The sequence below is a fragment of the Oncorhynchus nerka genome, linkage group LG27, assembly GCF_034236695.1.
Source record: "Oncorhynchus nerka isolate Pitt River linkage group LG27, Oner_Uvic_2.0, whole genome shotgun sequence".
Lineage (NCBI taxonomy): Eukaryota > Metazoa > Chordata > Actinopteri > Salmoniformes > Salmonidae > Oncorhynchus > Oncorhynchus nerka.
In genome coordinates, this window is record NC_088422.1 from 18,381,619 (window position 1) to 18,409,152 (window position 27,534).

The following is a 27,534-nucleotide window of genomic DNA, read 5'->3' on the forward strand; positions in this document are numbered from 1 at the left end:
CAGGAGCAGCTGGCAGACCATTTTACCCAGCTGAAGTTCTGACCAAAGTGCCTCTCGCGGATCTCCAATGCCAGTCTGGCATATGGTGTATCTTAACCCAGCACAGTGATATTTCTTGACGCTCTCTATGTAGCCGAGACAACGTTTCCTTTGACTTTCTCACTTTGTCACACTTTCTGCTATTGTTGCCAAGACTAAGGCATTTTGGTTTACTCCAGCCTCTGAATGGGGGTAGAAATGAGGTCTGCTAATGTGATAGCTTTGACATTCCATCAATACCAACATACAATCCAACAAACATCATTCAGCAAATGTACCATATTATACCCAATAGCAAACACATTTGAAATATACAATACCGATCACTTTTACTTAGATGAATCGTTACACTTTGCTTGAGTACAACTATTATCTGCAATAACAAAATCACATCTCACATTGGATTGAACGATATTAAACACTAGAGGTCAGAATTATTGACGAGATGGAAGGAGCCCCACATCCCATCCAATAGCTCCTGCTGAGAGCTTGTCACAAGACAACCCTTTCAATGCAGTTATCTAGGTTACTGATGCATCTGTGATCTCAGAACCCAGAGCTGACTACATTAAACACTGAGTGGTGTGATTGCTCCTCTCTCTACTGTGTCATTACTGATGCCCTACTTCAGGCCCAAGCTGAGCCAGGAGAGCCTAATTCTACGTCGTTACTAGTTACCACAGTCAAAAAGTCAAAATTGGCTATATTGTAACAATTAATGATAACAAAAATGTGCTTTTTTGACTTAATTTAAAGTTATGGTTAGACATAAGATTATCAGAATGGTTAAGGTTAAGGTTAGGGTTAAGTTTAAAATCACATGATCAGAAGAGAAATAGTATAAATAGGCAGGGTTTACTACTTTGTGGCTGTGGTAACTAGTGACAACCTTACTGCTGCTAGACTCATTAGAGGGTCTTAATTTGATCACCCTGTTGGAGGAGAACTTTCCTGCAATGCAGGACACTTTAAACTTGTAGTGTATTTGACGTTTATAGGTGCAATTTCATTGTTTCTAAAATTGTAATAGTTCAACTAATTTCAGTTTATGTGACAAAATATGTAAGTATAGTGTAGAGAATCATTCTACTATCTAAACTGCTGTGAAATATTTTTTCAAAGCTGGTGAACAAAACCGAAAGTAAAAGACGCAAAAACACAACTTAAGAACGTGAAGCATGAAAATAGTGCACATAAAAACAGATCTATCGCTTCTTAGACTTGCTTTCAAATACAATGACAGATCTATAACTCACATTTCTATTTGAATTTAAAAAGAAAGTTACTTATTACAGCTTTAAAAATACTTCTAAAGTTTGTAATTTCCACTTTGAAATTTCAGGCTATCGACCCCACCAAAATGTCCATTAATTATAATTCATGTACAGTATTAATTCACATTTCCTGTTGCTGAGTATTATTTTCCTGCTGTAGTAAACTGGCTCAAATTAGGATCCTATATCTGCATCGCTTCCAGAGACAAGATCACCCTGATTAATTCTCGTGGCACGGTTAATATGATCCATAAAACATGAAATTAAATTGGGTAAGGGGGGGGGAGGGGTTGTGGAACAGGGCGAGGCGATAGGTTATTGCACAATAAAAAATACAAAAATAATAGTCAGAGATCCAGAAAATATATGAATATTTTACAGTACATTGAGACATTAAAGCATTTCGGAGACCTTGTTCATTAAATGGTTGACTCATGAACATTCTTGTTTGCCTGATGATTTTCACATGGAATTTTAGATGAATAAGACATGACTCCTTAAAAACAGAGCACGTTCAGAAGACTAATTCCCAACACCCGTTAAAGTAAGATTTGCAACTGCTGTGAGGGCAGAAATAAATCAAGAGTCAGTCGTCAACATGTGCCCAATGGGCACAGACATCAATTCAACGTAATTTCATTGAAATAATGTGAAAACAAAATTGATTCAACCAGTGTGTACACAGTGGGTGTGTACTGTGTAGGAAAAGTATTTGTGTCCAAAGACAGGACTGTTTTGTGTCAAAGACAGATGTCTCATTAGAAAGAGATTATTAATGGTAAAAAAAAGCTAATAGCAGATACCTATTTCCTGTCTTTGGAACAACTACGTACAAATACAGGCTTTCCATATTAACACCGATGCATACCAACCTGTACCATCTTAACCAACACCCTGTTGCACTTTACCACTTTAACTCTCACTCCTGGTTACTCCTGGTCACACCTGGTCACTCCTGCTTACTCCTGGTTACTCTCGGTTACTCCCGGTCACTCCCGGTCACTCCTGGTTACTCCTGGTCACTCCTGGTCACTCCTGGTTACTCCTGGTCACTCCTGGTTACTCCTGGTTACTCCCAGTCACTCCCGGTCACTCCTGGTTACTCCTGGTCACACCTGGTCACTCCTGGTAACTCCCGGTTACTCCCGGTCACTCCCGGTCACTCCTGGTCACTCCTGGTCACTCCTGGTTACTCCTGGTCACTCCTGGTTACTCCTGGTTACTCCCAGTCACTCCCGGTCACTCCTGGTTACTCCTGGTCACTCCTGGTTACTCCTGGTCACTCCTGGTTACTCCTGGTCACGCCTGGTCACTCCTGGTTACTCCTGGTCACTCCTGGTTACTGATTATTGTGGCTCCAGCTCAGCAGGTCTCTTGGTACTGAGCTTTACCCTTCAACATCAGAAGTAATTTTATACACTCAGTTTGAAATGTGCATGGTTGTTGAAATCTTATCAGAAACCAACAGGTCTTTATCAAGCTATGGTGAGTATAAAGCAATTTTCACAACTCAAATACAATAAAATATATACTACTGTATTCACTACACACACAATCTTACCATATGCTCGCAAACAAAGACACACAAATCACACAAGGGAGCAGGCCTACCATATCAAAGTGTTTTGTTCCTGAGATCAAACCGAATCAGGATGCAAGCCGCAGTGTTCTACCAAAGAATACATTAGGAACTGATGTGGCATAATTAGAGCTCTGTGAACATGTGTGATCAGTCTTAGCCTCTAAGGCCTGAGTGTGTGAAGAGAAGGCTTACAGCAGGAACAGATAACAGGGAAGATGCTGGTGAATTAGTCCTCAAAAACTGGTGAAGAATACAGTGAACAGCCTCCTCAAAAAGCCTATTGATTTGCCCAGAGGAGTTTTACATTTATTCCACGTTTGAAATGGGATGATTGTCTATAGAGATTGACAGAATGTAGTGAATAGAAACAACAATAAGGATAGTTTTCAATCGAGGGGCTTTGCTAGAAAAGCCTTTTGATGCCGACATAACTGCACCCTTTTTACAGAGCTTTTGTAATTGTCTCAGGGGTCATTTATTGCAAAATACCATTAGAGACATCCCCCAGTGGTAGACACACTATACATATAACTCATTAGTTTCAAACTGAAGTATATTACTCTTAACTCTGTTTTGTTCCACTGAGGTCTGCGATTTGGTGTGGAGAGTTAATTGCCATATTTGTACACTGGGACATTTAATATTCTTATCAGAAGAATGCTAAATTGAGGGTTTAAATTTCCACCACGCCCATCTCCTCTGACCCAGCTGATATTAATCACACTAGCAGAGATGCCTCCATCTACAAAGGAATCATATTCATTTTATGAGGATGAATTTCTGGGGTTAGAATAGGCCAGCACTCCCAGCAACAGAGGAGGATCAGTGAGAAAACGAGGAGAGGAGAAAATGGAGAAAGAGAGACAGACAGACAGAACAGCAAACAGAAAGACATACAGAACAGCAAACAAACAGAACAGCAAAAAGACAGAGACAGAACAGCAAACAGACAGACAGACAGACAGACAGAGACAGAGACAGAACAGCAAACAGACAGAGACAGAACAGCAAACAGACAGACAGACAGACAGACAGACAGAGACAGAGACAGAACAGCAAACAAACAGAACAGCAAACAGAAAGACATACAGACAGAGACAGAGACAGAACAGCAAACAGACAGACATACAGAACAGCAAACAAACAGAACAGCAAACAGACAGAGACAGAACAGCAAACAGACAGACAGACAGACAGACAGACAGAGACAGAGACAGAGACAGAACAGCAAACAGACAGAGACAGAACAGCAAACAGACAGACAGACAGACAGAGACAGAGACAGAACAGCAAACAAACAGAGACAGAACAGCAAACAGACAGAGACAGAACAGCAAACAGACAGAGACAGAACATCAAACAAACAGAACAGCAAACAGACAGAGACAGAACAGCAAACAGAAAGACATACAGACAGAGACAGAGACAGAACAGCAAACAGACAGACATACAGAACAGCAAACAAACAGAACAGCAAACAGACAGAGACAGAACAGCAAACAGACAGACAGACAGAGAAGACAGAGACAGAACAGCAAACAGACAGAGACAGAACAGCAAACAGATAGTCAGACAGACAGAGACAGAGACAGAACAGCAAACAGACAGAGACAGAACAGCAAACAGACAGACAGACAGAGACAGAGACAGAACAGCAAACAGACAGAGACAGAACAGCAAACAGAAAGACATACAGACAGAGACAGAGACAGAACAGCAAACAGACAGACATACAGAACAGCAAACAAACAGAACAGCAAACAGACAGAGACAGAACAGCAAACAGACAGACAGACAGAGACAGAGACAGAACAGCAAACAGACAGAGACAGAACAGCAAACATACAGAGACAGAACAGCAAACAGACAGAGACAGAACATCAAACAAACAGAACAGCAAACAGACAGAGACAGAACAGCAAACAAACAGAACAGCAAACAGACAGACAGACAGACAGAGACAGAGACAGAACAGCAAACAGAAAGACATACAGACAGAGACAGAGACAGAACAGCAAACAGACAGACATACAGAACAGCAAACAAACAGAACAGCAAACAGACAGAGACATAGACAGAACAGCAAACAGACAGACAGACAGAGACAGAGACAGAGACAGAACAGCAAACAGACAGAGACAGAACAGCAAACAGACAGACAGACAGAGACAGAGACAGAACAGCAAACAAACAGAACAGCAAACAGACAGACAGACAGACAGAGACAGAGACAGAACAGCAAACAGAAAGACATACAGACAGAGACAGAGACAGAACAGCAAACAGACAGACATACAGAACAGCAAACAAACAGAACAGCAAACAGACAGAGACAGAGACAGAACAGCAAACAGACAGACAGACAGAGACAGAGACAGAGACAGAACAGCAAACAGACAGAGACAGAACAGCAAACAGACAGACAGACAGAGACAGAGACAGAACAGCAAACAAACAGAACAGCAAACAGACAGACAGACAGACAGAGACAGAGACAGAACAGCAAACAGACAGACAGACAGACAGAGACAGAGACAGAACAGCAAACAGAAAGACATACAGACAGAGACAGAGACAGAACAGCAAACAGACAGACATACAGAACAGCAAACAAACAGAACAGCAAACAGACAGAGACAGAACAGCAAACAGACAGACAGACAGACAGAGACAGAGACAGAACAGCAAACAAACAGAACAGCAAACAGACAGAGACAGAACAGCAAACAGAAAGACATACAGACAGAGACAGAGACAGAACAGCAAACAGACAGACATACAGAACAGCAAACAAACAGAACAGCAAACAGACAGAGACAGAACAGCAAACAGAAAGACATACAGACAGAGACAGAACAGCAAACAGACAGACATACAGAACAGCAAACAAACAGAACAGCAAAAAGACAGAGACAGAACAGCAAACAGACAGACATACAGAACAGCAAACAAACAGAACAGCAAACAGACAGACAGACAGACAGACAGACAGACAGACAGACAGACAGACGGACAGACGGACAGACGGACAGACGGACAGACGGACAGACGGACAGACGGACAGACGGACAGACAGATACAGAAGAGCAAACAGACAGACACAGACAGACAGACAGACAGACAGACAGACAGACAGACAGACAGACAGACAGACAGACAGACAGACAGAACAGCAAACAGACAGACAGACAGACAGACAGACAGACAGACAGACAGACAGACAGACAGACAGACAGACAGACAGACAGCAAACAGCAAACAGACAGAGACAGAGACAGAGACAGACAGACAGGCAGAGACAGACAGACAGATACAGAAGAGCAAACAGACAGACACAGACAGACAGACAGACAGACAGACAGACAGACAGACAGACAGACAGACAGACAGACAGACAGACAGACAGAACAGCAAACAGACAGACAGACAGACAGACAGACAGACAGACAGACAGACAGACAGACAGACAGACAGACAGACAGACAGACAGAACAGCAAACAGACAGAGACAGAGACAGACAGACAGACAGACAGACAGACAGACAGACAGACAGACAGACAGACAGACAGACAGACAGACAGACAGACAGACAGACAGACAGACAGACAGACAGACAGATGGGGCCATAAATGCATCAAATGGCCTGCTATGAACTCTGACTGTTCTCACAGATCAAGTTAACATCACATGTTGGAATCCAACCTGCAGGGTCATCGTCCTACCAAACACACCATGAGGTATAATTACTCCATTGTTCCATTAACATGTTGAGGGTGGGCACCAGATCACTGATTAAAGAGGCTGTTACTCAGTGGAGGGAGTGTGAGGAACAGTTACCATGTTCACAACAGATAAAACAACACTGACAGCCAACAGAAAAAATGACCCTGTAGGGGTCTCTCACCCCGTCCGACGTCCAAATTACAATTGTGTCAGTCAGATAGCAATAATTAAATAAACGGATCTACAATATCTAATTGTCAATTACAGACCTTATTGTCGTCTGATTTTACAGATGCATCCTTGATTGGGTTGTGAATGCTGGATCTAGGGGTGTCAGGAAACTTGGGAGATTTTAAGCAACCTCATGTGGTGATACAGGTAACACATCTTTCTTTGTCATATTAACTTCCTTCATACAGATGTAGGATCTTAATTTGAGCCAGTTTGCTACAGCAGGAAAATAATCCTGCAGCAACAGGAAATGTGAATTATTATGTAGATTATAATTAATGAACAATTTTGTAGTGGAAATTACAAACTTTAGAAGCCATTTTAAAACTCAAATGCACTACACATTTGCATTTCCTGATGAGCAGGAATATTCTCAGCAACAAAGGAGTGAGAACATTAAGATCCAAGTGCCTCACAGCTTTGGTGCATCGTTTTGCTTTTGGTGTGACATTTTTGTGCTCAATATTTATGGTGTTGTATGGTACATCAACCTAAAAATGTACATTTTGATTAAAATATCAGGGGGATAAAAGGGCATACATTCTCATGAAATAACCAGCTGAACCCCCACATCTTGACCCATGGATTACATGCTGGTCTGGCCAGCAGCTTGGGGCCTTTAGCTATGGTGCGGATGCCCAGTGTGTACAGACAACTCTCCCTGATTAACCCTGGCATCCTGCCAGCCCAGATCAACAATGTCCTCCCTGCAAGGGGGCCAATATGAACAAATCAACATGGCTGCTCAAGCCCTGTACACAGGCTGCCTTGGGGACTGGAGGTGCACACTAAAGGGAAGCATGAGCGCTAAAGATACAGTGACATCAACCTATCGCAAACGTATTGTGCCATCATGAAATAAATGTTAGCTAAGTCTTCTGGTCTCATAAAAGTCCCCGTGCAGTTGCAAAACAGGCAGATTGTGCAAGCTGACTTACTATCACCAACACTTTAAAACACACACACATTTGAGGAATGTCTGGTGTGGTTAGCGGTTAGCTGATGTCTGGACACAACCCACCACAGCCTTTGGCATGTTTAGAGAGTATCAGACATTAAAGGCACATAATATCTGAGTCAGTAATACAACTGAAAACTGTAACTGAAAATGTATCCAGAATATAACCATTTCAAATAGACAAGAAATAGCTTGGTTCATGTTATTTTAATATGCCATGCAAACAGACAAAGGGGGGTAAGTATGTGTAGTTTTTTCCCATTATTTCGATTCCATGATAAATGTCAGTCACTCCCCCACTACACAACATAAGAAAGGTATGTAGATAAAAAACACAGCAAGACATAGATACACTCAATGGAATGGTTGTTCACTTGAAAAATAGCTTTGTCCATTCATCACTAGGTGCAAATTTCTAGAGACACACACACACACACACACACACACACACACACACACACACACACACACACACACACACACACACACACACACACACACACACACACACACACACACACACACACACACACACACACACACACCCGACAGACCACAGCCCTAAGCTATTCCACATTCTATGCACATTCCACTTTCAAAATGTTCCAATATTTATGTGCGGTGTTAGGCATAATATGATTTACATATAATTCCTTTACAATAAAAGACAACATGACATTTGGAAACCAGTTTCTACAATCAGTGTTTCCCAACTCCGGTCCACAAGTATCCCTAACAGTACATATTTGTGTTGTGGCTCCGGACAAGCACCCCTGATTCTACTTGTCAAGTAATCATCAAGCCATTGACAAGTTGAATCAGGTGTTTTTGTCTGGGGTTACAACACACATTTTGGGGTACTGTAGGTCCGGAGATGGGAACCACTGGTCTAAATCATGGGAGAGAGGGATGAGATATTGACCACACTCTACAGGGAGACCAGGTGCCTTCTAAGCAGCAGGGAAATGTTTCAAAGGAAAAAAACCTCAGAGGAGAGAAAATCTCATTCCTCAAACCCAAACTCCCTTCTGAATTTAAAGTGACAATCAGTAGGTGAAACAATAACAAAGTGTCTCCCCACCCCTGTGGCGGTAAAAAGCTGAGGGATATGGCTGGAAAAATGTAACCACTCAAATTCATAGACAGAGCTATGGATGCCAGGGCTGACCATCCATGATATTAAAATTATAGTTTTAATTCTTTAGTCTATGACAATGGGTAAGGGGTGGTGGAGGTGCTAATCTGACATATGGAATACATTTTAAGATGATCATGTAGCCATTTGATTTTGAATTTTAGGACCCCCTCAGGTATCATTTTAAAAAGCCCATATAAACACATTGAATAACACATTAATAAATGGCAAAAAGGACCGTCAAAAAATGTATCATAAGAAACAAGGTTTTAAAGTGTCTGTCCTAAATCTAGGACATATAAAAAACAAAAACTTGGGAAATGCATATATACTGAACAAAAACATAAACACAACATGCAACAATTTTATTGATTTTACTGAGTTACAGTTTATATGAGGAAATCAGTCAATTGAAATGAATTCATTAGGCCCTAAACTATGGATTTCACATGATTTGTATCTGTTGGTTACAGATACCTTAAAAAAATGGGACTCACAATAGGCCTCAGGATCTCATCACTGTATTTTTGTCAATTCAAATTGCCATCGATAAAATGCAATTGTGTTCGTTGTCCGTAGTTTATGCCCGCCCGACCGCCCATACCATAACCCCACCCCACCGCCATCATGGGGTACTCTGTTCACAGAGTACGCCCACACGACACCATATACGTGGTCTGCGGTTGTGAGCCAAATTCTCAAAAACAACTTGAGACGGCTTATGATATTAACAAATTCTCTGGTAACAGCTCTGGTGGACATTCCTGCAGTCAGCATGCCAATTGCACGCTCCCTCAAAACTTGAACTATCTGTGGCATTGTGTTGTGTGACAAAACTTCACCTTTTAGAGTGGCCTTTTATTGTCCCCAGCATAAGGTGCACCTGTGTAATTATCATGCTATTTAATCAGCCTCTTGATATCCTGACACTTGTGGGGGTCGTAGCAAAACGGAGAACACCGTCGTGTTCCTGAGTCTCCCCTTTCCATAGTGGTCATAATTGTTTGTAGGTCAGACCGTTCGGACGCTACAGACATTGACATGAGAAGACCCATTTTCAATATGTCTCACGGTCTGACAAACACTGATCTAGCTCTGCCACCTTTCACTGCAGATGCGGAAGTGCGACACTGGCGGATGCAGTGCACACATTCAATGCAAAAAAAATGGATATCTCTAGCTTAAACTGATGGATTTTGATGGGGATTTTTTTTATTATGTAACTTAGATTGACACACAGGTGCATCCGTTGACTCTGGTGGGCTACGTAGTGTATGTTTATATTTACTTTGTTTAAAAAACAAGCCTATATTTTGGGTTCTGTTTGGATACGACAGTTGAACTAGGCTTATGGGGCATTTCTAAGTTATGTTCTTCAAGAATCAATTGTTACATTTAATTAATTCAGAAGTCCAAAACTGGATGAATCAACTGCAGATTGCCCCTTTAAGAATCCTTCTTATTTACTGTGCTGGTGCAAGAGGCTGCAACCCAGGCCTATTAGATCAATGCTCTGCCTCCAGAGCCGAAGGAACAAGCATTTTTCCACTAACCATCCGCCATCACCGACCCTAACCTCTCCCATCATCTGGTGTTGATGTTCTTTAGGTTGAAGAGTGAGGGACTGCAGCGCAACGGCAACGTACACTTGCAGATACCTTCCACACATTGTTTGAGCTGGTCTCTATCTGAGCCAACACCCCAAGGGTAATCTAAAACAGCTGCACTGGAGATATTTCACATAACTAAATCGTACCTCCGTTCTCACTAGATATTTTTTCAAGGATCATCTTTCACCCCAAATAACCCCAAATAATAAACCCCATTTGTCGCTCTTGCCTTGTCTGAGCTACTCTTATGACACACACTGGCTCACGTACTGATACACAACAATATTATTCCAACAGTCATCATATCCCATAGGTGGGATCCTTCTTGATAACACAAAAAAAAGACTACCATACACAGTACCTATAGTGAAGAGGCTATTAGTCTATATTAGGCTGTATGGTGAAACATATCAGTGTGTTGACATGCTGGTTGAGTGGTGGGATGACTGAAGCTTTTGGCTCTACAGTCAGTGTCTGAGCAAAACACAAGAGAAACCCTTCCTGGAATAGCTCGTCATTTTAGCGATGACATTTCTGGGTTAGCTCTCAAAGTATCAGAGTTAAAAACATATGCGAGCAGCCCACATAGTTAATATTCACAAACACATACAGATGAACACGCACAAACACACACACACACACACACACACACACACAGGCACACACACTTGTACTGTACACACACAAATTAACAGATGCATAACTGCACACACCCACACTATCAAATGATGGATAAGCACGCACACAGACACAGATGCAAAAACACACACGCACACACAGGCTCTGGCACATTCAATTAAATAAAAGTTAACAGAGCAGGGAAAATGCTGTGAACTCTGGGAGAGCTGATGAGTCTGAGAATCGGATGAAATGCACAGACAAATCTTGGGATATTGCATGTGCCTAATGCAGTTAACGTGCCTAACAACATCTCGCTGGGAGTGCTGACTAAGGGAGAGAGGGATAGAAGCACAGAGTATGGGAGAGAGAGCGAGAAAGAAAAAGAGAGAGACAGTGAGACAAAGAGAGACAGTGAGACAAAGAGAGAGAGAGAGAGAGAGAGAGAGAGAGAGAGAGAGAAAAATGACTCAGAAATGCTCACCTCTGCAGGTTAAAGTACCTCTTCAATAATTCACATGGTTCTCAGTGGTTGCTAGACCCAAAGTCTTAGAAAAACTAAGGTCCCTGTTTAATCAAACCTGCAGTTTACGGTTAAAGTAAATACAAACATTATTACTCTGAGGAGAGAGAGAGTTCAATTATTAAACATTATTACTCTGAGGAGAGAGTTAAATACAGTTCGCATAACTGTGCCTTTACGTTTTCTTTTTTTCCCCTGCACAGTTAGCATTGTTCCATTTTGTACTTGTATCCAAGTACATATTCATCCTGCAAGAGAACAAAAAGGTGTAAGGAAGTACATGATTTGGAGTGTACCCTTCCAGAATTAAAATTAGCCTCTCCTATCTCCTGGGGTGTGTCGGAGGTAAGATCTTAAGCCACCTCCCATTTGATCCAGAATAAGAAGATCGGGCTTATTGAAAATCCAGTGGTGTTCCATTCTCTCATGGAGAGATTTTATCAGAGCAAAGTAGAGCTATATTTTATTAACCTGCAATCATATTTTGACTAAAGGAAACTTAACCCCTGTGTACTACTACTACTACTACTATATCATTGGAGGTAGGACACATCTTCAAATCAAATCAAAGTTTATTTGTCACTCGTGCCGAATACAAAATGTCACCTTACAGTGAAATGCTTAATTATAAGCCCTAACCAACAGTGCAATTTTTAAGTAAAAAAATGGTATTCGGTAAACAATAGATAAGTGACGAAAAAATAATAATAAGAAGGCAAAAACACCCAAATCATTTATTAAAAAATGTCAAATAACAGTGAAAATAACAGTAGCGAGGCTTTATACAGGTGGTACTGGTACAGAGTCAATGTGCGAGGGCCCCAGTTAGTCTAATTGAGGTAATATGTACATGTAGGTATAGTTCAAGTCACTATGCATAGATGAAAAACAAAACTATTTTGAAAGAGGCGTGGGAGGCCCCAGTGTACAACTGAGCAAGAGAACAAGTACATTAGAGTGTCTAGTATGAGAAACAGAAAAAAAGTTCTCAACTGGCAGCTTCATTAAATAGTACCCGCAAAACACCAGTCTCAACGTCAACAGTGAAGAGGCAACCGCGATGCTGACCTTCTAGGCAGAGGCGCAAAGAAAATATCTCAGACTGGCCAATAAGAAGAAAATATTAAGATGGGCAAAAGAACACAGACACTGGACAGAAGAACTCTGCCTAGAAGGCCAGCATCCCGGAGTCGCCTCTTCTCTGTTTACACTGAGACTGGTGTTTTACAGGTACTATTTAATAAAGCTGTCAGTTGAGGACTTCTTTCTATTCTGGTTAGAGACAGTTTGCGCTGTTCTGTGAAGGAAGTAGTACACAGTGTTGTACAAGATCTTCAGTTTCTTGGCTATTTCTCGCATGGAATAGCCTTAATTTCTCAGAACAAGAATAGGCTGACGAGTTTCAGAAGAAAGATCTTTGTTTCTGGCCATTTTGAACCTGTAATCAAACCCACAAATGCTGATGCTCCAGATACTCAAATAGTCTAAAGGCCAGTTTTATTCCTTCTTTAATCAGAACAGCAGTTTTCAGCTGTGCTAACATAATTGCTGAATAGTTTTTTAATGATCAATTAGCCTTTTAAAATGATACACTTGGATGAGCTATTTTCCATTGGAACACAGGAGTGATGGTTGCTGATAATTGGCCTCTGTACACCTATGTAGATATTCCATAAAAAATCTGCCGTTTCCAGCTACAATAGTCATTTACAACGTTAGCAATGTCTACACTCAATTTTTGCTATTTTAATGGACAAAAATGTCATTTTCTTTCAACAACAAGGACATTTCTAAGTGACCCCAAACTTTTGAACGGTAGTGTATATCAGGCCAACAAAATCTGTACATCCGTGGCTTGACCCGAGACTACTCTGTTGTCTTGAACGTTTATTCTAAGACGTGACCAAAAATGATGGCATCACTGTTTTGAGGAACACTCCTTGATTCAATCAGTGATAAATGTGTGAATAAGGTCTTGCCCTGAAACACCAAAACAATAATATGTGACCCTAATAGAGGTTAAATAGAGATTAAAGGGCCTGCGCTTAATTATAGAAAACATCTGGCTCAGGTTTCTTGTGAACAGATCAAATATAAATCTCATCCAAAGCTCTCTGCATCATTTCTCTCCTTACAGTGCCTGTCCAACTTTAATCTCACTAACAGTCCTAAAGCCTCTGTGTTATTCTAATTCTAAAACGTGCTGGAAATCTTAGGTGGTCTCTGACTTGGTCTTTGTATTATAGTCTCAACATTTATTTTCATTTCAGTTTCAACTGAACTTTTACTACAAAGCCACTCCCTGTGACTTAGACAGAGTAACCTTTTGACCCTAGCACATTTAACCATATTATTTTACCACCTAATGCTCTCCGAATAACTCCGGATTGAGAGCCGATTAGTACAACACATACAAGTTCACAGTAAAGACACATACCACAATAGCCATTAGCCTATCAACACAGGAGAAAAATGAACTCCCCTCCAAATATTATTATGACTAAACAGCATATGCACTGACAATGCCACGTAAGGAATAAAAGAGAACAATGAGTCTGGCCTATGACACTTCAAGAGTAGAGGGCATTATGAAAATAATCACTCCTGTTTCACCCCTGTGTCTGTGTTGCATTTCCATTTGCTTGGATTGTCGTCCAATGAGCACCCAGGATTTTCACAGTTATCGCGACTGATGATCTCAGAGTTGAACCACTCTCCATTGATTGAAGACCATGCCATTTACAGGGAGAGTGAAGGGCAATGTGGTAGATTGCAAGGCTACATTATTAAAAGTGACCTTAACATAAGCCAAAACCTTCAGATGAGGAATGGTGGATGTATAGAATGGCCGTTCAGATAGATAGCTATCATCTGCATGCATTTAGGACTCACGTGTTTTACTAACACGCTGCTTCGTAACGTAAACCAAACCCTATTTTATTGTGGAGTCCGCTTTTTCATATTTCCTTTGAGGGAATCCGTTTCAGTTGACTTCAAATCATCAAATTCAAAGCTAACCAAGGCTGTCCTTGGTTCAGCGATATAAATTATATTTCAATCGTCTAAGACACTGCATATTAAAAATATAAGGTTTTGTCTGTTGTTCTTAAGAATTATCACAAACCATCTTGCACTAATATCAGTCATTTGTTTCTACACTGATTTTAGGTTTTGGATATCCTACTGCAATTATGCTCAAAAATGAAGAACAGCCAAGTCTGCTCTAAAATACAATACATCTAGAAGGTTTTGAGAATAAAGCTATGACAGGTCACATACGTATGGATGGGAATAATGAATAAAGCTTCATAATCTTGTCATGACATAGAGACAATAAAGCTTGTCAGAATGAAGGTTACACTTAGCTTACATCTCTTGTGGTTCCATAGAAAGAGGTGTCACTTCTGAAAGTGATGTGTGTGTCAATGGTGAGAAAAGTACACAATTGTCATACTGGAGTGAAAGTAAAGATACCTTCACCCAGTAAAATACTACTTGAGAAGAAGTCTAAATGTGAGTTAAAGTCTAAAAGTATTTGGTTTTAAATATACTTAAGTATCAAAAGTACAAGTATAAATCATTTCAAATTGCTAATATTAATCAAGGCAGATGGCACAATTGTATTTATATATAATTTTGTTACGGTTAGCCACTACAACACGCAGACATAATTTTCAAATTAAGCTTTTGTGTTTAGCGAGTCCTCCAGATCAGAGGCAGTAGCGATGACCGGGGACGTTCTCTTGATAATTGTGTGAATTGGACCATTTTCCTGTCCTGCTAAGCTTTCAAAATGTAACGAGTACTTTTGGGTTATTTTCTTTGAGAATGTAGTGTAGTTAAAGTAAAAGTTGTCAAAAATATAAATGGCAAAGTAAAGTAAAGATAGCCCCAAAAAACGACTTCAAGTATTTTTATTTAAGTACTCCACACCACTGCCCTTAGTCATGTGGTGTACCCAGGCAAGTGTGCGGACAATAGGTGAGAATCATCCTTGGGAACCAAACCATATGTTACCGCAGACAGAGCTGCCCTGTAACACTCTCAAACACTCAATGGAGTGTTTGATAGAAACTATCTCCACAGACACCTGCTACCTTGGGCAATACAGAGGGGTGAGGGGGAGAATATAACTGGGAAAATATTGCTTCAGAGGATTTGAGACACTAAAATCCAATTGGAGCAAATTCTCGAGTGGGATTAGACACTTGAAGTAGGGATCATTGTGTGAGAATTCAGGGGAGATGTGATTGATTTGTGATCGGCTCTGTGACCGTTTTTTCCTGCAGTAAGCCTCGTGGACCACCCACTGTCCTCTTAGCTCCAGTAAAAAAATATGAATTTACTGCTGCTAAAAGATTTTACTGCTGCTAACAAAGTTTACTTGCTCATACTGACTCTCATCTGACTGAACATGTGATGTAATACCAGCTGGAACAACCGTTATGACCACATATTTGTAGATATTATCCCCTCAGAGTTTGCGAAGGGGATATCATTGTGGGAAATCAACTCCCCCCACTCCCAACCCCGCAACCCCTACCCAGTACACCATTATCCCTGGATGAGCTTAAAGCCACAAACAGATGGACGAAATCCCACTACATTTTCAGGAATAAAAGATGAATATGATTAATTGAATGTCTCGCTCTGGATATATTTTTAACTGACTGAGCCTTGAAACAAAATAGACCCAATGTACCTTGGCTGTGCGTGCATTGTGCAGATACTAGGAGGGAGTATTATGTCTTGACACTGGAAGCCGACACGGGGAGACTTAGGGCCCTAGCAGTCTTACTACTACTGCTCTAAGCACAGCCCGACAGGAGAGGCTTAGACTTGCCAAATAACTAGAGACATAGGAATACATTACCCATTTACAGGTGTAGGATCTTAATTAGACCACTATCGTGGCAGCAAAAGGAATCCTGCAGCAACATGATTTTAATGTTTAGTCCATAATGTTGCTTGATCGGTGGTTAGGCTATTAGCTGGCCAAAATGTAACTACATTAAAAGTTCAACACTGTTAAAATAACCATATGTTAATTAACGCAGGTTTTCAGTGAACTTATGTAAATCACAAAGCTTATCTACATTTCCTGCGGTGCAGGAAATTTCTCAACAACAAAAGAGAGATTAAATTAAGATCCTATACCTGTTTGAAAATTGGCAAATGCACTTTATTTAACCAAATTATACACACAGAAGAAGTAAACATATCAATAGTGGGGGAAAAAGTACCCACTTGTCATAAAAGTATAGATACTTTAATAGAAAGTTACTCAAGTAAAGGGGAAAGTCAGACAGTAAAATACTACTTGAGTAAAAGTCTAAAAGTATTCGGTTAAAAATATACTTAAGTATCAAAAGTAAATGTAATTGCTCAAATATACTTAAGTATCAAAAGGAAAAGTATAAATCACTTAAAATGAATTATATTAGGCAAAGCAGACAACATCATTTTCTTGTTTTTAAAATGTATGGATAGCCAGGGGAACACTCAGACATTATTTACAAAATATGCATTTGTGTTTAGTGAGCCAGCCCAGAGGCAGTAGGGATGACCAGGGATGTTCTCTCGATAAGTGCTTGAATTAGACCATTTTCCTGTCCTGCTAAGCATTCAAAATGTAACGAGTACTTTTTGGTGTCAGGGAAAATGTATGGAGTAAAAAAGTAGAATATTTTCTTTAGAAATGTAGTGAAGTAAAAGTAAAAGTTGCCAAAAAATGTAATAGTAAAGGAAATTACAGATACCCCCAAGTACTTTAAAGTATTTTTACTTTACACCACTGCATGTCAATATGTTTACATGATGGATGTAATTGATTACTTGTATGTGCATTACTTAAAAACATGTTTATATGTCATAAGCATTGAAAGAAAGTCTAAGAAGTGGTAGATATGTTCTATGTGCACTATTTCTATGCTTGTTTTTGCATGTTTTACTTTGTACGCCAGCTTCAAACAGCTTAAAATACATTACAGTGCCTTTGGAAAGAATTCAGACCCCTTGACTTTTTCCACATTTTGTTCCATTACAGCCTTTTTTTAAATGAATTGAATTGTTTTCCCCCTCATCAATCTACACAAAATACCTGTCACGCTGGCATAAAGGGTCGGGAGACAGGCGCAGGAATACGTAATAGGGATTTTTAGTACACCCAAATTACGGCGTGCCGTGTAAATGGCACGGGGACGAAGACCAAACAAACACAATACAAAACACAGGGATGAAACCCAAACAAAAGAGCGAGGAGTACCTTGAACAAATAACACAAGCGCACAATGATTAACACACGGAACGAGACCCATAATCATCTGCACAATCCACAATGGCACGAAAGCCAAAACACACAGCACAGGTACTCACATGACCAATGGACATAGTGACAATAATCGACAGGACAATGGTAAACCAAGGACACACTTATACAATTACTAATCACTGGGATTAGGGGCGAGGTGTGTGTAATGAACGTTCCGGAGGGATCCGTGACAGTACCCCCCGACGTGCTGCACAAGCAGCGCAACAACACCGGCCTCGAGGATGATCACAGAAACGCAGTGTGGGTCAATCAGGACCTGAAGCAGCACCCGAAGTTGCGTTGTCGTCGGACGGGAGAGTTGCCTCTGCCGAAGTTGTGGCGGCGTCGGACGGACCAGTAGCATCGGACAGACCGGTTCTGGCGATGTCGGACGGCCCAGTTGCAGCTGCCGAAGTTGTGGCGGCGTCGGACGGACCAGTAGCATCGGACAGACCGGTTCTGGCGATGTCGGACGGCCCAGTTGCAGCTGCCGAAGTTGTGGCGGCGCCGGACGGACCAGTAGCATCGGACAGACCGGTTCTGGCGATGTCGGACGGCCCAGTTGCCTCTGCCGAAGTTGTGGCGGCCGGACCAGTAGCATCGGACAGACCGGTTCTGGCGATGTCGGATGGCCCAGTTGCAGCTGCCGAAGTTGTGGCGGCGTCGGACGGACCAGTAGCATCGGACAGACCGGTTCTGGCGATGTCGGGCGGCCCAGTTGCAACTACCGAAGTTGTGGCGGCGCCGGACAGACCAGTCTCAGTGTCGTCGGACAGGCCATTCCCCCTGTCTCCCTTAATGGTCGATTATTCTGTCACGTAGGTATGAATGATAGGGAGACAAGCGCAGGAAAGTGTAATATGGGTTTTTATTTCACCCAAATTATGGCATGCCGCGTAAGGGCACGGGGAAGTAGACCAAACAAACACATAACAAAAACACAGGGCACAATTATACAATTACTAATCACTGGGAATAGGGGCCAGCTGTGCGTAATGAAAGTTCAGGAGGGATCCGTGATAGTACCCTATAATGACATAGCAAAAATAGGCTTTTAGACATTTTTGTAAATGTATTAAAATAAAAAACGGAAATATGACATTTACATAAGTATTCATACCATTTACTCAGTACTTTGTTGAAGCTCCTTTTGCACCGATTACAGCCTCATGTGTTCTTGGATATGATGCTACAAGCTTGGCACACATACATTTAGGGAGTTTCTCCCATTCTTCTCTGAAGATCCTCAAGCTCTGTCAGGTTGGATGGGTAGCATTGCTGCAAAGCTATTTTCAGTTCTCTCCAGAGATGTTCGATCAGCTTCAAGTCCGGGCTAAGGCTGGGCCACTCAATGACATTCAGAGACGTCTCCAGAAGCCACTCCTGCGTTGTCTTGGCTGTGTGCTTAGGGTCGTTGTCTTGTTGGAAGGTAAAACCTTCGCACCAGTCTGAGGTATTCAGCGTTCTGGAGCAGGTTTTCATCAAGGGTCTCTCTTTACTTTGCTCCCTTCATCTTTCCCTCGATCCTGACTAGTCTCCCAGTCCCTGCTGCTGAAAAACATTCCCACAGAATGATGCTGCCACCACCATGCTTCACCATAGTGATGGTGCCAGGTTTCGTACAGATGTGACACTTGGCATTCAGGCCAAAGAGTACAATATTGGTTTCATCAGACCAGAGAAACTTGTTTCTCATGGTCAGAGAGTCTTTTTGACAGACTCCAAGAGGGGTATCATGTGCCTTTTTCTGAGGTGTGGCTTCCGTCTGACCACTCTACCATAAAGGTATAATTGGTGGAGTGCTGCAGAGATGGTTGTCCTTCTGGAAGGTTCTCCCATCTCCACAGAGGAACTCTAGAGCTCTGTCAGAGTGACCATTGGGTTCTTGGTTACCTCTCTGAACAAGTCCCTTCTCCCCCGATTGCTCAGTTTGGCCAGGTGGACAGCTCTAGGAAGAGTCTTGGTGGTTCCAAACTTCTTCCATTTAAGAATGAAGGCCACTGTGTTCTTGGGGACTTTGAAAGCTGCAGAATACCCTTCCCCAGATCTGTGCCTTGACACAATCCTGTCTCTGAGATCTACGGACAATTCCTTTGACCTAATGGCTTGGTTTTTGCTCTGACATGCACTGTCAACTGTGGGACCTTATGTAGACAGGTGTGAGCCTTCCCAAATCATGTCCAATCAATTGAATTTACCACAAGTGGAGTCCAATCAAGTTGTAGAAACATCTCAAGATCAATGGAAACAGAATGCACCTGAGCTCTATTCTGAGTCTCATAGCAAAGGGTCTGAATATTTACACAAAGAAGGTATCTTCTTTACATGTTTTATGCATTTGCAAACATTTAAAAAAATCTGTTTTCACTTTGTCATTATGGGTATTGTGTCTAAATTGATGAGGGAAAAATGATTTTAATCAATTTTAGAATAAGGATGTAAACGTAACAAAATGTGACAAAGGTCAAGGGGTCTGAATTCTTTCAGAATGCACTTATATACCACAGCATTGTTGAATACTTGTTTCTGATTGTCTAGCATTTTAGAATAGACATTAAAACCAGATACCGGGGCAGTTGGAAAGGATATCGGGACAGTTGGGAAATATATTGTGACACCTTGCAATCATGACACAACAAGCGTCTACACATGCAGACCATACTTGCTACAAGGGTACAGAAAGCTAAACCAACAAACGCAGGTCCAATGAGGAAAAACGTAGCTATCTAGCATTGATTTGTTTTTGCAGAGACTGATGACCTAACGTGGTGAGTGATGAACATGAATTGATACAGTCCCTACTGTTGCAGTCATGATGCAAATGGCACTATGCTGTCAAATCCTCCCACGTTTGTAGTTTGACTAGCTGTTTTCAGCAACTAATATTTTTGAATTTGGTTGTCATATTGGCAGGTTTGCTAGCAACAAACTATTTAGCTAGCTTCTAGTCTAGTGTTTGATATGCAGTGTGATCTACTTGTAATGAACAGTGTCAGTGTCCTGATGAGAAGGCAAACGTTTCTAGCTATGCCAGGCAAAATCAGGCATTGTCATTGTTATGGTTGTATCCAAATGAATGTCATTCTGGCTGCAGAGGTCATGACTGTGTTAGCCGTAGTTAGCTGGTTAGCTAGCATCAGAACATAAAGAACAAAGGAACATAAAGAACAAAGGACTGGGTGGCGTCCTCAAATAGCAAACTAATCGAACGACTGGGACCATCAACCAAAAGATGAGAAAGTATGAATTTGCTTATACAAATCTAAATATTGATGAAACAGAGGTTCAGATAGTACAATGATTCTCTACACTATACTTGCTTGTTTTGTCACATAAACTGAAATTAGGCAAACTATTAGAATTTTAGCAACCAGGAAATGGCGGAGCAATTTCTACATATTGCACCTTTAATAAATGTAGCCATGTGTCACCTAGAGTAAGTCTTTTATCCACCAGAAGTAAAAATCTTCTGACCTGACTTACAGTAGGCTAACTGCTGTGTCAACACACTATCCTCATTTCACTCTTCAACAACAGCTGCACAGATCAAAGGAGGGTAATTGGCTGCCAAATTACTAATGTAAAACGTTATGCGATATGCAGACTTCTATGGTCACCATAATTGCACAAGATAACTGTTGATTTCTAAATCATAATGTCTCAATGTTGATGACTCATTTTCATTCAAAAAATCTTCAGTTATTTAACTGCAATTCAACACAGCAGAGTTTAACACGCAACAGTCTCAGTGGTAGACTGTTCAAGTGAGATCCCAGTTTGCCTAGCTTACCGCTTTGAGATGTTTTATGAGGTCATGGGTAGCCTAATATGGGTTTCGCATTGCAACTAATGTTATAATAGGGAGTAAAAGCAACGGTTTGACATTCCCTGAAATTATCAAGCAAGATTACATCTCGTTCCATCATCCGCTTTCACATTATGATCTGCTGAAGACATTTGTCATTTTCTGGCTTCCTTCTCAGGTTGGCATTTATTGTAATTTATCTTGCCCTGGAGGCAGCTCTGCAGATTGGTCACTAGCTGGCACAGCTACAAAGTCATAAAATCGGATTTTAAACCTAACCTTAACCACACTACTAACCATTTCAAAATAAATGTTCATGAATGTGTACAATATGGCCAATTTGACTTTGCAGCTGGCCAATTTAGCAGAAATCGCTCTGTTCTGTATCCAGGGCAAGAGTCATGACAATAAAGGTCAACCTGAGCTTCTGTCCCCTTAATTCTGGTAACAACAAAATTCTGCTGTAAAATATTACTGGGGTGGTTCACAAATCATTTTCACATTACCCTCCCCTTGTACTGTAAAAAAATGAATGCCCCCCCCCTCATTTAATTAACTCAAATGAAATGTAATGACCACAAATAACAATAACTGTAGTGACTGTGTTTATAAACGTGGAAATGTACTTTTCCACTTCAGTATGCTTTTGTGGCATAGTTGATGACACGCAGGGCTACTGTGCCAATGCACCACACAACCAATAAGCAAAGCATAACTGCATACCAATTACCCACTTCAAGCACTTCAACATCATGGCTGGCGTTTTCAACACCACAATAAAAAAGACTATGTCAATCACGACAAACATATAATACATCCTTCCCTACCTTGTACCCAGTATGGAAGGCCTGGAGAGACAATATCCGAACGTCATTAACGCTTTTTGGTGTTTTGTAACAGATGTCTCTTTCCACTCATCAATCGCCGGTGCACAGTTTGGATGCTGGAATTACACTAAAGTGGACGAACGTGCCCAAGTAGCCTACAGGAGAGTTATGATACGCGAAAAATAGCCGCTCAGATCGAAGAGGATTCAGAACGGGCGTTAAGCTTTGCTGAATAACTGTCAAAGCTATTTTGCATGCTCCTTAATATCGGTATTATTTCCATAAATAAGGCTACCATACACTATTGGAAAATGAAAAATAACTCAGTTAACACTCACTCTATATGTCTACTGCGTTTACCTCTTGCATAACATGAGAACCAGGGCGTATTTAGTAGCCTAGACTATTTTGCCACATCCCGTATTAAAACATGACACTTTGATGGGAAATAAATGTTCATTCTTGCCACATATAGCCTAATCTGTTTCAGCGGGTGTCATTGGATGTAGAGAAACCAACCCATACATAAAGCATAGCCTACTTCCTCTCGACTATCCCCATCCATAAAATTGCGCTCCTCTACTCACCTTTCACAAGATGCGGGACAGCCGCGCTCAAGCAGAGGACGATGAATACGAGTAACGGTCCCATCCTCTCTCAAATAGCAGGTTTCACTTCCAAGGTTAAGGAATGTGAGTAAATCACGAATCAAAACAACAAAAGTTCTTCCTCTCACTGAGCCGCAGGGCTAGTCTGTGACGGTAGTAGCCTAGTACCTCCTCTTCGACTGGCGGTGGTAAGTCCTCTTATTTTCCGAAGAGAGTCACGGACAGTACCGCACTAGTCTACCTGGAATGCTGAGTGTTGAAACAAGTGGCAGTGCCAAGGGTCCGCTACCTGCCTTACCCTCTCCGCAGTGATGCGCGATGTGATCCGATAGCCAAGATAGATTGTGCGTGCGTGCAGGTCCCGGTAGACGGTTTCACTCTGAGTGCGCGTGAGTGTCAGAGACTGTGTGTGTGCGAATGTGTGAAAACACTGGCGGATGAGGAGCGCGCAGTACACGGTCGGTCACAGCAATCCGACTGGGGCGCTGTCTCACTGATAGAGACAAACCCCAGCTCCTCCCAACACGTGCTGATACTGCTAGGCTAATGGCTACAAAGCACCGCCAAATTCAGAAGGGTGGGATGTAGATTATATTATCAGCCACTCTTCTCCCTCTTCTCGTTTCTTCCACCAGACCCCTGGGAGAACTGGCAATGCTCACTGTTACAAAACAGGTCCCTTCATTTAGCTGCTCCCAGCTCCAATTTTAGGCTAATGTCTTCTGGAAAGCAGTTCAGTTCAAGATCTCAGCTGACATGCATCTCTGTCCAGGTTCCTATTAGAGGGTTGGTTCTGAATTTATATGCTTACGCCAGGGGGTCTCCTCACTTGAATATGCAGACTTTCTTATTCATCCAAATGATTTCATGAGCTTTCCTCCCATCAGAAGCGTCTTCTCTGATATAAGAAGTTACACTTCATGAAATCATATGCCTATGGGCAGATATATCATTTGCATTACATTTGAGTCATTTAGCAGATTCTCTGATCCAGGGGGCATCCATCTTTAAAATGGCTTTTTTCCTCTTTAAAAGTAGATCTCAGCAAAGTCAGTGCTGGCAAGAAAAGACACAAGCGAGTGTTAGTGCAAACAAAGCAAGGCTGTTAGTGTTTTTTTCTTCAAAGACACTTTTTCAAGACCTGGGGTTTCAGACGTTTCCGGGAGATGGGCAGGAACTCAACAGTCCTGACTTTGGGAGGGCTAAAAGAGGTGGCAGAACGGTGTGCTGTGGTTGGGGTGTAGGGTTTGAGTTCATTTGAGTGTTTTCTAATTCATCTCTCTGTGTTACTGTACACGGAGTATACCAAACATTACTGTAGGAACACCTTCCTAATATTGAGATGAACGCTTTCCACAGGGATGCTGGCCTATGTTAACTACAATGCTTCCCACAGTTGTGTCAAGTTTTCTGGATGTCCTTTGGGTGGTGGACCATTCTTGATACACACGGAGAAACTGTTGAATGTGAAAAACCCAGCAGCATTGCAGTTCTTCAAACCGATGCGCCTGTCACCTACTACCATACCCTGTTCAAAGGCACTTAAATATTTAATCTTGCCCATTCACTGTCTGAATCCCACAGATACAACATCTATGTCTTAATTGTCTCAAGGCTTAAAAATCCTTCTTTAACCTGTCTCCCCCCCTTCATCTACACTGATTGAAGTGGATTTAACAAGTGACATGAATAAGGGATCATAGCCTTCACCTGAATTCAACAGATGTCAGGGAAAATGCAGGTGTCCTTAATGTTTTGTATACTCAGTGCATATTTACTTTACTATATATATATATATATATATATATATATATATATATATATATATATATATATATATATACACACACACAGTTGAAGTCAGAGGTTTGAATTCACCTTAGCCAAATACATTTAAACTCGTTTTTCGCAATTCCTGACATTTAATCCTAGTAAAAATGTCCTGTCTTAGGTCAGTTAGGATCACCACTTTATTTTAAGAATGTGAAATGTCAGAATAATAGTAGAGAGAATAATTTATTTCAGCTTTGATTTCTTTCATCACATCCCCAGTGGGTCAGAAGTTTACATACACTCAATTAATATTTGGGAGTATTGCCTTTAAATGGTTTAACTTGGGTCAAACACTTCGGGTAGCCTTCCACAAGCTTCCCACAATAAGTTTGGTGAATTTGGACCAATTTCTCCTGACAGTAACTGAGTCGGGTTTGTAGGCCTCCTTGCTCGCACGAACAAATGTTTTATGGGATTGAGGTCAGGGCTTTGTGATGGCCACTCCAATACCTTGACTTTGTTGTCCTTAAGCCATTTTGCCACAACTTTGGAAGTATGCTTGGGGTCATTGTCCATTTGGAAGACCCATTTGCAACCAAGCTTTAACTTCCAGACTGATGTCTTGAGATGCTGCTTCAATACATCCACATAATTTTCCTTCCTCATAATTTTCCTTCCTTTTGTGAAGTGCACCAGTCCCTCCTGCAGCAAAGCACCCCCACAACATGATGCTGCCACCCCCGTGCTTCGCGGTTGGTTGGGATGGTGTTCTTCGGTTTGCAAGCCTCCCCCTTTTTCCTCCAAACATAACGATGGACATTATGGCCAAACAGTTCTATTTTTGTTTCATCAGAGCAGAGGACATTTCTCCAAAAAGTACGATCTTTGTCCACATGTGCAGTTGGCTTTTTTTTATGGCGGTTTTGGAACAGTTTGTTAACAAGAAATTTGTGGAGTGGTTGAAAAACGAGTTTTAATGACTCTAACCTAAGTGTATGTAAACGTTTGACTTCAGCTGTATGTACTATATATTTACTTTACAGGATTTATGTATTCATCTGTTCCAGTTATTCAGGGAGATACAGTGAGAATAATACGGTAGAAATAAAGCATTATACTCAGGACCTTCAGATAGGACATGCCTTGTACTTTGCAGCATGTCAATGTTTCTCATGTCTAGCCAAAACAGGAATGACCAGGTCCAATTAGGAAGCAGGATACTTCAAACCATGGAACATACCATTTTGTAACGAATGACGCTGGGGACGAGAAGCAGGTACCGGGAGTGAACATTTAATTACCTATGGACATAGGACAGGACAGTGTCTGGACAGGAACACACAACAACATTAATGCTGACACAGGGATCTAACCAAAGAAACAGACAGATATAGGAGGAACAATGAACATTGTGATGGAGTCCAGGTGCGTCCAATGAAGCGCAGGTGCGCGAAACGATGGTGACAGGTGTGCGTAATGATAGGCAGTCTGGCACCCTCAAGTGCCAGAGAGGGAGAGCAGGAGCAAGCATTACACATTTAAAACCAATCGCAATTGATCATGTGATAGGCATGGCGTGAAAAACAATGCAAAACATTTAACATAAATACTATTCACATTTCATAATAAACAGCACTTCAGCAAGTGCCAGGTAACCAATAATAACCAAGTTTACTAATAATTGTTATTTTTTCCCTGCCATAATCAACGATTTTCATGAACCTCAAAGAGGCTATAAACATGGTGCTCTTAGACTCACCAGTGTTTGGCACTCAGTCGAACCTCCAACCACCTAGAGGACAGATAATCTCTTCAATAACGAGGCAAAAGGTTTATGAGATAAATACATTACATTGCATGATTTTACCTTTGTGAGTCAATTTTCTTCATGTTCACTATGTGTATTAGTAACTCTGTATCACAAAATACCTGATTAAAAAGAGTCACTAAATAGTTAACCAAATAGCTTCCTATCTGCATTGACCCTTTTTGCACTCTCTCTTTTGACTCATCACATACATTGGATTCGGAAAGTATTCAGACCCTTTGACTTTTCCTAATTTTTTAAAAACGTTACAGCCTTATTTTAAAATGTATTGCTTAACATCCTTATCATTTATCGCCCTCCAGGTTCCCTCGGAGAGTTCATCGATGAGCTTGATGCCTTGATAAGCTCCTTTCCTGAGGACGGCTCACCTCTCACAGTTCTGGGCGACTTTAACCTCCCCACGTCTACCTTTGACTCATTCCTCTCTGCCTCCTTCTTTCCACTCCTCTCCTCTTTTGACCTCACCCTCTCACCTTCCCCCCCTACTCACAAGGCAGGCAATACGCTCGACCTCATCTTTACTAGATGCTGTTCCTCCACTAACCTCATTGCAACACCCCTCCAACTCTCCGACCACTACCTTGTATCCTTTTCCCTCTCGCTCTCATCCAACACTTCCCACACTGCCCCTACTCGGATGGTATCGCGCCGTCCCAACCTTCGCTCTCTCTCCCCCGCTACTCTCTCCT

The 27,534-nt window shown here is 41.4% G+C and overlaps 1 protein-coding gene across 3 annotated transcripts in view; it reads right to left on the bottom strand.

The window, feature by feature from the left end:
* The window catches only part of LOC115111165 (EGF-like repeat and discoidin I-like domain-containing protein 3), a 228,777-nt gene extending 205,053 nt beyond the window's left edge, over positions 1–23,724 (bottom strand). For all 3 annotated transcript variants that reach the window (XM_065011424.1, XM_065011423.1, XM_065011422.1), the window contains exon 1: positions 23,224–23,724. In XM_065011424.1, the coding sequence (XP_064867496.1) occupies positions 23,224–23,287 (64 nt within the window). In that variant the 5' untranslated portion in view covers positions 23,288–23,724. The remainder of the gene's footprint in view (positions 1–23,223) is intronic.
* Between the last annotated feature and the right edge of the window lie 3,810 nt (positions 23,725–27,534).